The sequence below is a fragment of the Mus pahari genome, chromosome 15 (assembly GCF_900095145.1).
Source record: "Mus pahari chromosome 15, PAHARI_EIJ_v1.1, whole genome shotgun sequence".
Lineage (NCBI taxonomy): Eukaryota > Metazoa > Chordata > Mammalia > Rodentia > Muridae > Mus > Mus pahari.
This window is the reverse complement of record NC_034604.1, coordinates 32943902-32961512: the sequence shown is the minus strand read 5'-3', so window position 1 is coordinate 32961512 and position 17611 is coordinate 32943902. Positions and strand designations below refer to the sequence as shown.

The 17611-nt window shown below is 39.1% G+C and overlaps 1 protein-coding gene across 3 annotated transcripts in view; it reads left to right on the top strand.

The window, feature by feature from the left end:
• The window catches only part of Diaph1 (diaphanous related formin 1), a 93797-nt gene that overhangs the window by 19935 nt on the left and 56251 nt on the right, over positions 1 to 17611 (top strand). For 2 of the 3 annotated variants that reach the window (XM_021214306.2, XM_021214305.2), the window contains exons 2-9: positions 8462 to 8488; positions 9696 to 9851; positions 11009 to 11110; positions 11413 to 11543; positions 11719 to 11805; positions 12713 to 12776; positions 14170 to 14309; positions 17309 to 17417. In XM_021214306.2, coding sequence (XP_021069965.1) covers positions 8462 to 8488; positions 9696 to 9851; positions 11009 to 11110; positions 11413 to 11543; positions 11719 to 11805; positions 12713 to 12776; positions 14170 to 14309; positions 17309 to 17417 — 816 coding nt within the window. The remainder of the gene's footprint in view (positions 1 to 8461; positions 8489 to 9695; positions 9852 to 11008; positions 11111 to 11412; positions 11544 to 11718; positions 11806 to 12712; positions 12777 to 14169; positions 14310 to 17308; positions 17418 to 17611) is intronic. The other variant, XM_021214304.1, reaches the window with a different exon arrangement.

Below are 17611 nucleotides of genomic sequence, written 5' to 3'. Positions count from 1 at the left end.
TAATGGAGCAATGATGCCATGTGTGATGACACTCGCTTGTGATACCAGCACTGGAGAAGCTGAAGAGGCAGGAAGACTGAAAGTTTTAAGATCAGACGGAGCTACCTGGACATATAGTCAGGCCCCGTGTTATAAAAGCAAAACAAATGAAATACAGCGGAGTGATGAGAATTTCATTAGACCCTTAAAGACTGTCATCAGTACCATCTGTTTCTGTTCTGGCTTTTGAAACTGACAATATATGTATAACGCTGGCCCAGATTCTTGGCTAGTCTGGACCGTACATTCATAACACACACATGTCCTATATAACATAGGACAGCCTTGGGTGTCATTCCTCAGGCTTCATCCTTTTTTTTTTTTTTTTTGAGAAAGTTTTTTACTAAGTAGGCTAAGCTGGTTAGTCAGGAATCCATAGGTATTAACAGTCATATTGTGGTTCTTATGACCTATTGAACTGTCTTCTTGGCCTCCAGTATTTTTAATGTATCACAGTTTATCCCTTTATCTACTAAAGAGATCTTCTGTTCAGTTCCCAGCATCCTCATCAGGCCTGTAATTCTAGCTCCAAAGGCTTGGATACCCTCTTTTTGCCACTGGAGCAACTACACATACAAACACAAAAACATGGAAATAAAAATAAATCTTTAAAAATAAATCTTGGTTACTCCCAAGCTTTGTCAATTTTTGTGTATAGTTACTATAAAGATTTGTGTGCAAGCTTTTGTGTAGGCATAAGTTTTCAACTCTGGGGTCAATAAACATCAGGGAAAGCCTGATGAATATTAGTGCTTCCCTATAATCCCTATAACTCATTCAGCAGAGGCAGGAGGATTATCGTGAGTTTGAGACAAACCTGACATATGTAGTAGTAAGGCTTTGTACAGACAACCATCACACACCAAGGAGCTTTGTTGCTAGGTAATGTGATAGGAGTATGTAGCTTTATAAGATGCTGCCAAGCTGTTCCGCAGCATCACAGCATTGGGGTTCATCACAGCAGTGGGGTTCTAGTGTTCTGCTTTTGGGCATTGCCATAGGTTACAGTTGTATATTGGAATTTGTGTTTTCCCGAAGACAGAGGCTGTAATGCAGCCTCTCACAAGCTCTTCAGTCATTGTTGTTTGTGTGCGTCTTCTTTGATGAGTTAGGAAGCTGGCTCCTTAGTGTTGAGTTTTGAATTGTTGATATATTTTACATAATAGTCCTTTATTAGCTTCCTTTATTAGTGTCTTCCATTTGTATTTTCTTCTAGTCTAATTGTTTGTCTCCTCGTTCTCTTGTTCAACATGGTGGTATAAAGAGTATTTTCCCCGAGATACAGGTAGCTCTTGAAAATCAACATCAGCTTGTTTGAAGAGACTTTTAAATGAGTAGTTAATTTTTTTCTTTTTAAAAGTTTATTTAATTAGTGTATATGTGAGTAACATATTGTAGGGCAGAAGAAAGGATTGATTCCCTTGAAACTGACATTCCAAGCCTCTGTGAGCTGCCACACAGGTCCTGGGAACAGAACTCAGGTCCTTCAGAAGAGCAAATGCTCGGAGCAGTTGAGCCATCACAGGCCCCATTGAACTAGGGGCAGGTTACCAGCAAGACTCTAGAGTTCAGAAGAGTAAAATTGTCACTGTTTTAGTAGTTGTAATTTTAATTGTATTACTTAGAATCAGTTGCCAAACTGCATTAAAACTATTTTATTGTTTTAACTGAATTTAAACCAGGATTTGTAGAAATTCCAGTTTTACAGTATAGGGGTTGTTCAAGAAAGTACACACTGTTAACTGGTTTGAATATAAATTATTCAAAATTCAAAACATAAATTTCCAGTCTGAACATAAATTAACCTTTATTCCTCTCTACATATAAAATACGAAATTCCCACTATAGTATACTAATATGTTCACACACTGGGCATAGTGATACATGTTTAAATTCTAGCACTTGGGAGGCAAGAGTCAGGCAGATCTCGAGTTTGAATCAGACCTGGCCTACATAGTGAATTCCAGGCAAGCTAAGGCTATACAGTGAGAACCTGTTTCAGAAATAAAAATACTACCACTACCACCACCACCAAATATTTCACAGAAACATTTTTTAGAACTTTTGATATATAACATGTTACCTAATATGATATAACATGATACATAATATGTTACCTGCATAACAACATTATAATTTTAGACAAAATATTTAAAATGTAAGTTCTAAATGTTAAAAAATGAGCAAAATCCTGTAAATTTAGGTGTAACTCATAATTGTGTAAGCAATGTTCAATTTAATTCTAACACACTGACTTTTTAAAGAAATAATCATTGAGGGGCTGGAGAGGTGGCTCAGTTAAAATCACTCTTCCAGAGAGGACTTGGGTTCAATTACCAGGACCCACATGGCGGTTCACAACTGACTATAACTCCACTTCCAGTGAATCTGGTGACCTCTTCTGCCTTCCACAGGCCCCAGGTGTGCATGTGGTGCCTAGACAGATGCTAACAAAACACCACAACATTAAAAAAAAAGAAAAGAAAAAGAAAAAGAAAAGCAAGGCGAAAGCATAGCCTTTGACATCACCAGTTTCTGGTTTAGGGTTGGTTGGTTGTTTTTGACACAAGGTCTTGCTGGCCTCAAAATTCTCCCTTAGCCTCCTAAGTACTAGGGTTATAAGTATACAGTGTAATATCCAACATCTAGAAAGTTCCTTTAATAATAATAAAAAAACCCCTTTAATATAACTTAACAAATGTTTGCACTTAAGCTGTAATGTTGAGGGAGCAAATATCAGGTGTGTTTGCTTATATACCTTTGCCTGTCACTGTCAGTAGAGAAGATCAGAAAGAGGAGCCAATAAAGAGTGATTATTTCTCATTTGAAGAATAAAAATGACTTGAATTTGTTTTAAAGTTTGCCCATTCCACTCTTAGGACAAAAACATAGTAAGGCTTATTAACTATCCTTTGGCAGTAAAAGCTTTAACACATTCTTACACTTTAAGTAGATGTGTTACTGTTCATCTAAGTATACATCTTCCAACATTCTCCATTATTAGGGAATCTGTTCAATGCAGTGTGGTAGAACATTTCATCCTTGTTCTAAGCATATAAATTAGGTACTTTTCCTCTAACCAAAAGTGCCCAACAGAAACCACTTAAAGGAGGGGTCAGAACTCTTTGCCTGTTCTCTGAGATTATAGATCTTTATTGTTGTCCCAGCTTGACTCTGTTAAGGTTCAAGAAGAGGGAGTTGGTCCATGGTCCCCTGGCACCATGCACTTGGACAGACGACATGGTAGTAGGAAGCTATTCACTTAATGGTTTATAGAAAAGTAGGGAGTGAACAAGCTGTCAGGGATAATGTGCCCCCAAGAGACTTTCCCCCAATGACCCTCTTCCTTTACCAGTACTGCACCTAAGGTTCTACAACTTTCCAAAATGCTACTGCTAACTGAGCCTTGAAGTAGAAGCCTGTATCCAGTGGAGATTTCAGTTCAGTCCATAACAGAGAATGCTGTAGCTTTCGTAGTTTCCTTTGTCTCCCCACCCTTTGCTTTTTTAAACGAATGAATTTATGCATGTATGTACGTATACACAGAGGTCAGAGGTTAGATAACCCTCAGGAGTTGGTTCTTTCTATTTGGGCTCTGGGGATGAACTCAGGTCATAAGGCTTGATAGCAAGCATCTTTACTCAATAGTAAATAGTAAATAGCCAGCCCTGTTTGTTTAGTTTCTGAGACAATCGCATTTTTGTAGCCTAGGCTGACTTCAAATTCAATCCTCCTGCCTCAGCTTCTTTAAGTGTTGGGATCACGGGCATGTACCATCATTCTCAATTTGAGTCTTATTTTGGTGAAGAGTGTAAAATCTGAGTCTACATTCATTTTTTAAAAATATAAATGTCTTAAAACTTTAGAATCAATTTGTTGTTAGTCACAAAATAACTTGAAATTTCGATTAGGGATTTTAATCTGTAGGTTAAATTTTGAGAAACCTGATCCTAACATAATTGAGTCATCCTGTTCATGAATATGGAACATCCTTTTTTTGATTTTATGGCTTTAGATCTTGTACATATTTTGTTAGATTTATACCTATGGATTTTATTTTAGGGAATTCTAATGGAAATTTTTTTTATGTTTGAAATTTCATACTGTATTTGTTCATTGATCCACTTTTTAAATTTTAGATTATTTTATGTGTATGTATTTATTTTATGTGTATGAATGCTTTATCTGCATGTATGTATATACTTGGAGGCCAGAAGAGCATGTTGGATCCTTACCCTTTTGATGATCTTAGCTGTACAGTCTCTGGGCTGTCATTATTATAATGCTAACTGTAGGGTTTTGTGTTGTTTGTTTTTTGGTAGATATTGTTTATCAAGTTGAAGAAGCTCGGTATATTTGGGCCAGTTGCTAAATTTTCTCAGGAGAGGCTAAATCTGTATTTAGAGTCCATAAACAAATGAAAAGGTAGGTATAGAGTTTCAGGTATTCCAAACATAGTAGCAGTAAAATATTTATTTCTGGGTTTAAATTTTGTTAAAAATTATAATTGTTCATTTGCAGTAGCTAGCCATATTTGACATTACATATACTTAGTGGTTCTGGAATTGGGCAGTGGTGCTCTGGGTGATCTTAGACTAGGTCAGGAGCTTCAGGGTCTCACCTTAGAGAGGGTTCTTCCAGCCTTCTACCTTTCATGAGAAGGCCAGTTTGCTAGGGCTCTGATTTTGCAGGAGAAATGCACTGAGTGCCACAACTGTACTTCCAATCCAGAGGTCATCTGTTTACCCTTCCCTGAGAATGAACTGTAGACTGAAGCTGGTGGGTAGTTCTCCAGTGGCACCGAGGCAGGATTGTAAAGGGGTACCTAGGGATTTAACTGTTTGAGCGACTTTCTCCTTAGTCTTAGGTTACTACCCTTCCATGTGAGCGGTTTCTTGTAGGAATTTGTACTGATTTCCTAGCCCCTTGAAGGTTGTCTTTCAGTGTAATTTGACCATTTCTTATTTTTTGATTTGGGACTCTGCTTTCAGTGTCTGCTGGTACAACTAGTCTTCCTCTGTCCTATAATGGAGATCACAGTGCAGCCACTGACCTAAACCTCTGCATGGCTAGAAAGAAAGGTTTATTGGGGATCTTGGGAGGTGGGCAGAAAGAAGAGCAAAAGAGGAAAAGCAGATTTTGTATGACAGTCAACAGTGTGTGTGTGTGTGTGTGTGTGTGTTGGGGTTGTCTTTGAGCTGATACAGGAACTTTGCCTGAGGTAGTTGACCTTTGGGGCAAGATTAAGGGTGGTTCCTTTAAACAGAGACTGGCCTTATGAGATCTCCTTTTCTGGAAAACAGAACCACCCCTCCTACCCCATCCCCACACTTTTAGGCTTGTTTATCCAATAACATTCTTCTGAGTCTGTTGAGACCAGTGTCATCAGCACTTCCATTTTGAGGTGCCACTATGGATCTAACATGCTCCATCTGCAGTTTTTTGTTTTTTATTTTTTTCTTGTTCCAAGAAATTATTTTCTTGTTCCAAACAATTATTTATTATATTTATATGAGTATGCTGTAGCTGTTTTCAGACCAGAAGTTGGCATCAGATCCCATTACAGATGGTTGTGAGCCAACATGTGGTTGCTGGGAATTGAACTCAGGACCTCTGGAAGAGCAGCCAGTGCTCTTAACTGACTGAGCCATCTCTCCAGCCCGTTCTCTTGGATCTTGTAGGCACTTTGCTTCCGTTATTTACTTCTTTCTGGAAGATATCTTTTCTGTAGTTTGAGAGGCCTTCAAGAATGGGAGAAATTGGGTATCTTGGCTCAGTTTGTTATCTCTTTTGTTTTGTTTTGTTTTTCAAGACAGAGCTTCTTTGTGTAGTCCTGGCTTTCCTGGAATTCGATCTATAGACCAGACTGGCCTCAAATTCAGTGATCCGCATACCTATGCGTCCTGAGTGCTAGGACTGAGGGCATGCGCCATCATGGCCCCAGCAGGTGTGACATCTTTTACCTATAAGTTAGTAATCTGTTCATGAACCTAATCTGCTTTTCTGTCTTATGATCTTAGTTTAGTATGTATGTTTCTTTCCACCTCTGTTTTTGTAGTTGAAGGTCTGAGTGGTGGTATATAGTGGACCCCATTGGAGAGACAGAAAGTATGATGTACACCCGGGCAGGGAACAGTAAGGATTTGCAGATTTGCAGAAAGAACATGGGGAAGCTTGTGAGTAAAAGCACTTAAAGCTGGGTACATTAGAGGTTTATAGAAGGTGGGAAGGACATGGGGCACTGGGCATAAGTGCCTATATATATATATATATATATATATATATATATATATATATACATACACATACATGCAGGGCACATACAAATTATATATAAACATTTTAAAATTAATTTTTAAAACATTGAACAAAGCCATTTCAAACACTATGTATAGACTCTGTACGAGGAAACACGTTGCACTGAGTAAGTAAGCCATAGCCTCAGAATCCTGTAGTAACAGGTTTCCATATCAATGGCTGAGCTTCATGTTTGTTTGGGTATTTTATTGGGTTCAGAAATAGAATTGGTCTGTGCTGTTATTTATTTTGTTGGGTGTCGCTGCCCTCTATCGGATTTATTTGGGAACTGCAGCTTTTCTGCGTGGATTCCTTTCTATGGTCCTTACTCCAAGTTGAACACTAAAACACAGATTATTTTATTTCATTTGTCTTAGTATGTATTTTTTGAAACGAGGTCTAATATATTGTAGGCTGGCCTTGATCTTACTATGTAGCCAAGGATGATGCTCAACTCCTAATCCTCATTCTTTCACCTCTCCACTACAGATGTGCCTTACTATGTAAGATTTATGTGGTAGTGAAATGTCTTGTAGTCTTCTTAGGTAGAGCTCTGTCATTCGTATGTCTGTGCCCTCAATAAACAGTAAACTTGAAGTTCCAAGCAATAAACATGAAGTTCCCTGGGTGTTGAGCAAGGTTCCCATGTTCTCAGGCAAGTGGTTAGTGCTCAGTGGAAACTTGACCTCTTCAGGGAGAGCAAAGTAATTATTCTAATTTACATGGGACCTAACTGAATTGTGATATGAGGACTATGAACATAGCGGAGTGGGTCATCCTGTCATCAGAAGGCTAGATAAATAACTGTGGTGAAGATAGGACTGATTTTTTTCATTAGTTGAATAAGTCAAGAGGCAATTACCCTCTCCTTTGATAGATAGTAACAAAAACAAAAAAAGAGTGGTTGAAGTTGAGTAGGGTGAAAAAAAACTTCCTACCTGCCTAGTCTTAAAGCATTCAGACTTTAAAGTGTGTGTGTGTGTGTGTGTGTGTGTGTGTGTGTGTGTGTGTTTGTGATTACATGTAGAAGAAAACAGAAAACGTGGAGTAATTATAAAGTTAACACTATATAATCACTGTCCATGCCAAGAAGTAGAAAATCATAAACACTCCAGAGACCCTTTTGTCTTCCTCCTTGGTCATAATCTATAGTAGCATAGGTAATCACTGTTAGGAATTTAAGATAATCATGTCCTTTATAATGTTACATCCCAAGCAATATGGTTTTATATGTTCTTAGTGTCAGTGAACTAACGATTCTCTGTATTTGTGAATAGTTGAAAGTTCATTCATTTTCTCTGAAGAGCTCTTTTCCATTGGACCAGTGTCCTCTGCTTGCTCTTCAGATGTTCTCTTTTAGATATGATGATATATCCGCACATGCTTTTGTTTCTTAAGTGCTCATTTCAGCAGGGCTAATGCTTACTATTGCTGTGTTGGATTATAATGTATATACATTTAATTTTACTAGGTGATGTCATTTGTTTTCCTAAGTTGGCCTAGTGGTTTATGGTAACCCCAGCAAAGTATGAGCAAGCCATTCTTCCTCTACAACTAGACAGAAAAGCTAGGGATCAGACCCAGAGTCTTACATATATGTTGTGGGTCTACCAATATGAGCTGATACTTCATTGTGATTTTTGTCTGTTTGTTTATGATGCTTGGTCTTTTACATAGTAGGCAAGGACTCCACCGCTGAGCATTTAACCCCATCCTCATCTCCCTTTTAAAATCTTGACACAGACTCACCATGTTTTTTGGTCGGCTCTGGATTGACTCTAGCCCAACAAGTCTTGAACTCACAGTAGCCCTACCAAGTAGCTAGGATTATAGACTTGCACCACTAGGCCAGACTTGGTTTCATCTTGTATTTCCTTGTTTACTAATGAAGCTGAACACTTCTCATAAGTTGGTTGGTCATTGGTTTTAGAGTCACAGCTCTCCACTCTGTCTACCACCAAGACTTCCTCTTACCAGAAATCTTTTAGTGTGTGGAGGTAGCTCAGGGCCTTTCCATTAATTTTCTCTTCCTTTCTCTCTTCAACCGTTTTGGTGTTTGGGAGGTTCCTTGGTATTCCACTGATCTCTTTTCTTTTTCTTCTCCCTCCTTTTTTCTCTTTCCCAGACTTTGAAGCGGCTCATGGCAGACGAGGTAAGGAAATACCGTGTGGCATGTGCATGTTCTAGCTCATTTTCTCTATTTTCTTCTTATTTTCTCTAGCTTATTTTCTATTTTAACATTCACCAGCTCTTGTAACTTTGATTTCCTTTAACTGTAATGAGAGCATGGGTTCTAATGTCAGAATATGTGAGGTCTTCTCTAACTTCATTTAACCCATTGCATGCTTTACTTTCGTGGTTGGGCAGTTTTAAACTAGAACTCATCCTGCATTCTAGATGCCATTTACATCTTTGAAGCCCCATAGTACTTTTTTTTTTCTTTTTCTTTTGCATACAGCTGTTGGTATTTTCAGTGGGTTGGGCTGATGAAGGTGAAGCCTCTACCCCCATCAGCACTTATATTTAACGACAGTTTATTAGTATTTGTTTAGCAGAGAAATAGTATATGTACCTCTAAAGTGTAATGCATTCTTTGCTGAGTAGGTGTCATGCTAAGAGATTTGAAAGAATAAGTTTTAAACTCTGGCTATTTTCATATCTCAAGTGCCATGGAACACACAGAAGAGAAAGAAGTAGCTCTTGATTTTAAGACAGTCACTTCTTTGTCCCATATTGCTTATTTATCTTAAACTCTGTGGTTATAGTTACCTCCTGAAGGGAAAGAGCTTCATGTACCCTGGTCACATTTATTATTGGGTGGTTAGAAGGAAACACATTTTTTTGAGATAAATTTATACATGAGATACTTTTGGTTCTATGCTGCTAAGAATGCTTAGAAATGGCAGGAGAAATTTACAATGGTTTTCTTTTTAGAAGGGTTTTAAATTTTTAAATTTTTGTTTTTTACTTTTGGAGATAGGGTTTTTCTGTGTAGCTGTGGCTGTCCTGGAACTCACTATGTAGACCAGGCTGGCTTTGAATTCCCAGAGATCTGCCTGCTTCTGCTTCTTGAATGCTAGGATTAAAGGTGTATGCCACCATACCAGCTTAGAGAGGTTTGAAACCTTAATGTAGCATTGCTGTCTCTTACACATTATTATCGATAGGAATAAAGTTGGTGTGTTGTGTTCTAACAAAAATGATTTCTTCCTTTCTTATAAAAACCTTGGCTGTGTAAACTAAAAGTACTAAGCAGGTGCAAGAGGGTAAAAGGTTGGCTATTTGGTGTTTGGTTGTTAAGTTGCGGATCGTGTCGTGTTAACATGTGGATTGCACTAATGCTTCTTTTTCTTTCTTAGCTGGAGAGATTTACCAGCATGAGGATTAAGAAGGAGAAAGAAAAGCCCAATTCTGCTCATAGAAACTCCTCTGCATCATATGGAGATGACCCCACTGCTCAGTCATTGCAGGACATCTCAGATGAGCAAGTTCTCGTCCTCTTTGAGCAGATGCTGGTAAGCCACCGTCCAAGCTCTGAGGCCTCTTTCCCAGCACATGTTTGTGGGCATTTGTCTGTCTGTCTGTGGTGGTTGTTTTTAAGTGTGTAGTCTCCTAAGTTGATGTTTACTATAAAAAAAAAAATCTAGGCTCAATGTAAAATGTTTTAATATTAACCCCATGAAATAATGGTTAAATATGCAAGTACCAGTCCACAGGATTGGAATCTGTGAATTAAACTTGGGAATATCTGATTACTGACTACCTTGTTAATGTCTTCCTGGATTCGTCATATGAATGGACCAAGCCCTGAGGTAGTGTGGTGACCATTTTGAGGCTAAGTCAGAGAAGATGAAGTGGGGAAGCATTTACATTGAGCTCTGTACAAAGAATAAACTGAGGAGTACAAAGGCCTGAGGTCTCTGTTTAGTGGGGGATGTGGAAAGAGAGTGCTGAAGTCAGCTTACTAATAGATGGCCTTTGAGGACTGTATCTGAAGTCAGCGTAGTTGTGAGGTGTATACATGGTTGTGACTTACTTTTCGGTCCTTAATGAGAATAGGGACACTTTGGGTGGACACCTTGCCATGGCCAGAATTAGTGATTAGGGCTCAGATTTTGTTGGTGTTGATTTTTTTTTTTTTTTTTTTTTTTTTTTATGGTAGCAGTTATTCAATGCTGGAGAGATGAGGCCAGCCTTCAATGCAGAACATTTATATGGTTTCCTTTTGGCAGTACAAAAGAAAATATTCAACTGTATTACTTCCTAGGGAGCCCCCAGAAGTGTGTATGAGTGTACATATGTTAAAGTATTCAGTGGTATATACCCAGCATGCAGGCATCATACCAAGGATGATGCTCTGGGGATCTGTACTGAAATTAATTAAATTCTATCCCTGAGAAATTTTTATTAGTTATCATAGCTTAAGCCTCTAGGAATCAAGAAAACATACTTGTTCACTAATGATTTACTGTGTCCAACTCATCATTAATAATTTAGTGTTGAATAATAAATATTAAACTATAAAACTTACAAGAGGTAGAGAGATCTCTGAGTTCAACAAGTCTGGTCTACATAGTGAGTTCCAGGATAGCCTGAACTATAGTAAGATCCTGTCTCAAAACAAAATCAAAAATACTTATAAGGTAATTTTTTTTCTCTGTCTCTTTGCTAGGTGGATATGAACCTGAATGAGGAGAAACAGCAGCCTTTGCGAGAGAAGGACATTGTCATCAAGAGGGAGATGGTGTCCCAGTATCTGCACACTTCCAAGGCTGTAAGCTCTAGGGCAGGTGCTCACAGGAGGCTGGGTCCTTACTCTGGGCCTGCTTATTTTTCTGAGTTTGTAGACTGTTGTGTGCCTCAGTCAGCTCTGCTCCACCCTGTTCTGTAAGCCTGCCTTGACTAACCTCATGTGAGCTCCACCTTTCTGACCTACACTTAGGTTCCTGGACTATGTTTGATCTGTCACATAGTTTGTCGCAGTTGGGTAGTTTGTGTTGTGGGTATCTGCGTGGTATCTTTTAAACTCATGATTGGACCCAGTGTTTACTCACCTCTCTGTATGCCTCCTTCCAGGGCATGAACCAGAAAGAGAGCTCTAGGTCTGCCATGATGTATATCCAGGAGCTGCGGTCGGGTTTGCGGGATATGCACCTGCTTAGCTGCCTTGAGTCCCTCCGAGTCTCTCTCAACAATAACCCTGTCAGGTGAGAATTCTGAGAAAACTACCAGAAACCCAATGTGTAGTTCACTGGTAGTGACGATCAAAGGATCAGGGAAATATGAGAAAGCTCTGGATTTCGAGGAAAAAGCTTCTGGGAGAGATTTGGCAACTAGCCTTTATGATTTAAGTTTATATTTGTCTTTGATCTATCCCTTCAGTTGGGTGCAGACATTTGGTGCTGAAGGTCTTGCCTCCTTATTGGACATCCTCAAACGACTCCATGATGAGAGAGAGGAGACTTCTGGGTAAGGAATGCTGGGTCTTTATATTTTCTAGGTTGAGGGCCAGAGGAGGCTTGGCTTGAATATGTGGCTGGATTAAAGACACTTTTATGGTAGAGGAGATAAGAGAGTGAGATTATAGAGGGAGGAAGGTACAAACCAGTAAGATTATCAGTCTCCAGTGCTTTCTCTGCCCGGAAAGAGGATTTGACTTCATTTTCAACTATACTGTGATCTGGCCTGGGCCATGTCACACTTGGAGATTTTTCTTGATTAGTTTGGGTTTAGCTTTATAGTAGTCTTTGGGGTGAGGATAAAGTCTGTGAATACCAGAAACCATTTTAGTCTGCCATGGTGCCATCCAAAGTGTCCACTACTTCTGGAATCTTTTCTGAGACAAAATATAGTGATTGGGCCTGTGTGTACTCGGATGTAAAGCCTTTAAGGTAGTAGGCAAGGAGTAATAGATGGGATAGAATCTTGACAGAATTTAGTACCGAGCTGCCTAGAGAAAGTTAAGGGATAAGAGTTTAGTTTGCATGTTTAATGCACTTGTTAATATAGTTGGGGTTCAAACTCAGGGCTTGCATTTGCTGGGCGAGTATTGTACATCTGGGCTATGCCCTAGTCCCAAATTGGCAGGTTTTTAATTTAACACTAAATTCTTAGATTACAATGGTATTAGCCAGCTGATTACTTTTGTTAGTGTTTCTGGGCCAAGTACTTTGTACTGTAGGGCTGGACAACCTTTGACATCACAGTGCAGTATCATCTTTAAGCATGCTCGGCTGCATTCATAACTGCCTGTTAGATTCTACTTAGCTACCAGTTGCAGGCTTTCCTAATGTCCTGCTTTGCAAGATTGAACAATCATAAGGAAAGATGCATTATAACATAAAGGGACTTCGCTGATCCTGTTTTCTGTGTGCAGAAACTATGACAGCCGGAACCAGCATGAGATTATCCGCTGTTTGAAGGCTTTCATGAACAACAAGGTGAGAGTTTCCCCGTTTTTGACTCCAGCCCTCATCTAGATCCTCATTATTTCTCCTTTGTTGGCAGTTCCCCAGAGGGAGAAGAAACTGAGGTTCAAAGCTTTGACTCTTCTTTCCATACAGTAATGTACTTTACTGGCTGACACATATATGAGCCTCCATGGAATTCTTTTCCCTAGTTCTAACTCCTGACTTAGAGTAGGCTGAGTGTCCCTTTATTAAGCTGTTAATTGTTTAGGGATGTTTGCTTTATTTCCTTCCCTATTCTCTACATTAAATCTGCCCCAGCCCATGTTTCCCTTAAGCTTGTTTGAACTCTAGTCGTTCCTGCCTCCACCTCCCAAGTGCTGGATTACAGGTGTGTGCCACTGTGCTGTTACTTCAGAACTCTCTATGTAGGCCAGGCTAGCTTCAAATTTACACAGTTCTCCTGCCTCTGCCTCACCCATGCTGGGATTAAAGGTGTCCACCACCACTCCCAAGTTAGGATTCTTTTTCTCATCCAGTTTGCTTTTAGACCCAGGGAGTCTGCAGTTACTGTTTGAGTAGAAATCTACTTTCTTTTCTATTTTATTTTACTATAACTAATCATCTCCTTAGCATTGAGGGGGGGCAATAAAAATCAAAGGAATTTAATTTCTGAAGATGTGAAATTCTGTTTTGTGTCATAAAATTTTTACTTTGTTGTATTCATTTCTGTTTAGCTATTATTGGGAAAGTGTTCTCTACTCCTGTGCTAGTTTAGAGTCCACAGACTGGGTATCTTCCACAATAGAAATGTATTGTCTCAGTTCTGAAAGATTGAAGTCCAAGATCCCATGTCAGCCAGAGCTTTGTGGGCTAGTGTGTGTGCTCTGGGCTCCTCTCCTGCTTTCTTGTAGTTTGCTGGCTCTGGCTTATAGATGGAGCACTCTCTGCTTCATGTTCTTGTGATGTTCTCTTTGTGTGTCTGGAGGTAGATTTCTTTCGTCCATAGGGACCAGACATACTGGATTAAGAACTACCTTACGGGCTGGTGAGATAGCTCAGTGGGTAAGAGCACCCGACTGCTCTTCCGAAGGTCCGGAGTTCAAATCCCAGCAACCACATGGTGGCTCATAACCATCCGTAACAAGATCTGATGCCCTCTTCTGGAGCGTCTGAAGATAGCTACAGTGTACTTACATATAATAAATAAATAAATCTTAAAAAAACAAAAAACAAAAAACCTACCGTACTTCACTGTCATTTAGTTAATCTTATCTGCAAATACTCTATCCCAAGAAGTTACATTCTAAGGCCCTAGGGGGTTAACATTCCTACATGTATTGAGGAGATGACATTCCATTCATAGAAAGTCCTTCTGTATATGTGTTGGTTGCCGTTAAACCTGCCTCCTTTCTTGTCTTTCCAGTTTGGAATCAAAACTATGTTGGAAACAGAAGAAGGAATCCTACTGCTGGTCAGAGCCATGGATCCTGCTGTTCCCAATATGATGATTGATGCAGCTAAGCTGCTGTCTGCCCTCTGTATCCTGCCGCAGCCGGAGGACATGTATGTGCCTGGAGCTATTTCTGCATTCCCATTTTACCATCTTCCTTTAGCATAGAGGAAAACTGAGTTCCTTAGATGTCCACTCGGTCTAGCACACCAAGTTGTAGGGCCATATTTCTTCTCAGAAGTGAATGTTAGAATCCTACAGGTAGAGTTATCTGATTATTCAAAATGCTCCAAACAGAAACATTTTTGATAACCATTGTGATACTCCAAGTAGAAAATTCCATACTGTGAAATGGTTATGTATGCGGTATTGTTAGCAGTACAGTATAAAATTACTGTCAGGCTATAAGGTGTTTGAAACATGTGAATTTCATGTTTAGATTTGAATATCATCCTCAAGTTAATTAATTTTATATATGCAAATATTTCAAAATCTTTTTATAAAAAATGAATTATAAAACATGATTTAAAGCATTTTGAACAAAGATAGTAGCTGGCAAGATGACTCAGGAAAGGCACTTGCCTCAAAGCCTTGACTATCTGAGTTTGATCTTTCAGGATCTACATAGTAGAAGGATAGAATGGACCCCAGTAGCTCTGACCTCTATGCACACACCATGACACACATCACAACACACTCTGGTCTGCACGTGCGCTATTAAAATGGCTCAGAGGGTAAAGGCAATTGCTACAAAGCCTAATGATCTAAGGGACCAGCATAGCAATAGGGAAAACTGATTCTCACAAGCTGTCCTCTAATTTATGCACATGCATGTACATATATCCATGTGCACACAGATGTCTGTGTACACACATACACAAATCCATGTGAATTAAAACAATTTTAAGCTTATTAAATGATGATAATTGATGTGACCACTGAAGTCTAATAGGGAGAAAGAGAGATGGCTCAGAGGATAAGAAGAACACTGGTTATTCTTCTAGTGGACCCAGGTTCTAGTCTCAGCACCCACAATAGTTTGTTACTTCAATCCAGAGAATCCAGTGCTTACTTCTGATATCTGGGCACCAGCCATGCATATAATAGTACATAGACATGCAGACAGGCAAAACCCAACATGCATAAAGCAATACATTTTTAAATTTAAAAAAGTATAGTAGGCTTATATCTTAGATAAGGTTACTATTGCTGTGTTGAAATGCCACGACAAAAAGCACCTTGGAGGGGAAAGGGCTTATTTCACTCACATTTCCATACAATAGTTCACCATGAAAAGCAGTGAGGACAGGATCTAGCAGGGCAGGAACCTGGAGGCTAGAACTGATACAGAAGTCATGGAGGAGTGCAGCTTACTGACTTGCTCCCATGGCTGACTTAGCCTGCTTTTTATAGAATCCAGGACTACCAACCCAGGGATGGCCCCACTCACAATGGGCTGGGCCCTCCCGTATCAATCACTAATTAAAACACCTAACAGCCCATCTTATGGAGGTATTTTCTCAATTGAGGTTATTCCTTTCAGATGACTCTAGCAAGCTGACATAAAACTCAGCTAGTACAGCTTATCTGCTGCATCTCCATTGATATTGTTTTACCTGGAACAAAAGTTTCTTTTTTTATTGTCAGGTATGTGTTTAATTTTAGAAGCAGGTGAGGAATAGTTTCTGTATGTAGCCCTGGTTGTCCTTAAACTAATCCTTTAGACCCGTTTGGCCTTGAACTCACAGTGGTCCACCTGCCTCTGCCTCCTGAGTGCTGGGATTAAAGAAGGGTACCATCATCATTAATAATGAGGTGCAGCTCATTATCATTTTATTAATTAATCCAACAATATTATAAATGAATATGAAATAAAAATAACAATTCACTTACCACCTGAAATCCTACTTTGAAAAAAACCATTGCTAATGGCTTAGATAGAGTCCTTATAGTTTTTTCTAAGCATAAACATTCTGTTTCCTTGATTCTTAGAAACCTTGCAGTCTTAAAGCTGAGATATTATTATAGTTTATGCCCCTAAACCATTTCATATGTAGAACAGGTTTTTGTTTTCTTGGAAGTGTTGGTTTAAGAAAAAATAAAATACCACTTTTTTTTTCAAACACCCCTCACTCCCCCACCTCCCGTACCCTCTGTAGGTTTTTAAAGGTAAAATTGTTTTGTAGTCTAGACTGACCTCAAACTCATGGACCAGATTAGACATGTCTGATTCTCTTGCTTCACCCTCCTGAGTCCTGAAATGTCACATGTGTGCCACCACATCCAGCTTCAGCTTGATTATTTTTTTTTTTTTAAAGATTTATTTTATTTTAATGTAAGTACACTGCAGCTATCTTCAGACACTCCAGAAGAGGGCATCAGATCTCCTTACGGATGGTTGTGAGCCACCATGTGGTTGCTGGGATTTGAACTCAGGACCTTCGGAAGAGCAGTCGGGTGCTCTTACCCTCTGAGCCATCTCACCAGCCCGCTTGATTATTTTTATCTTAACAGATTTTGGACATCATTCTTTTTTATTGGTACTTAATAGATTTACCTTATTTTTAGTGACTATGAAAATTTTATATGTAAGTGTATAAAATACCACATGCCAAATCTGCCTTCTATTTCACTTATTGAACATTTCTGCAATTCTAGACTTTAGGTACACTGAAGCAGATTCTGACCTTGCTGTGGATGATAAGAATTTTTACCATTACCAATGGTGTCAGAATAAAGATCTCTTTGCCTGTTTTCTGTTATATTTATACATTTAGGTTGGATAGCTTTCTAGAAGTGGACCGCATGTAATGTGCATTAGATATTGATGGTATTATTAATATCAGATGGTCCTTAAAAAGTCAGAGTAACTTATATTTCATAGCTCAAAGATTTTTAACTTTGTATTCATGAATGGGTTTCAGGAAATTATTCTCTCTAAAGATAGTCAGTTGCTTTTATCAGATTCTGGTATCCGTTGGGGTTAAGAAAATAATTTGAGAAATCTGACGCACTGGTGATGTCTTGTTTCCTAGTTGGTTTGTTCCTTGTCTTATCTGTCCATGTCTGTGTCAGTGCACCTGGGCAATTCTCTTTCTGTTTTCTTGGGCAGGAATGAACGAGTTCTAGAGGCAATGACAGAGAGAGCTGAAATGGATGAGGTTGAACGCTTCCAGCCACTTCTGGATGGATTAAAAAGTGGGACCTCTATTGCCCTCAAAGTATGTATGCGCCCTTAAAACTGCTCCAATAGTAGAGTAGAATTCAAACAGAAAGCCCAGAGTTCGTCTGTCCTTCATTTCTCTGTGGTGTGGTAATGAACCTAGGGCTTTGCTTATGCTGGATAACTCCCTCATTACTGAACTACCCCTGAGCAAGGAACTGGGGAGCCCTTTTTAATTTCTTATTTCATGAT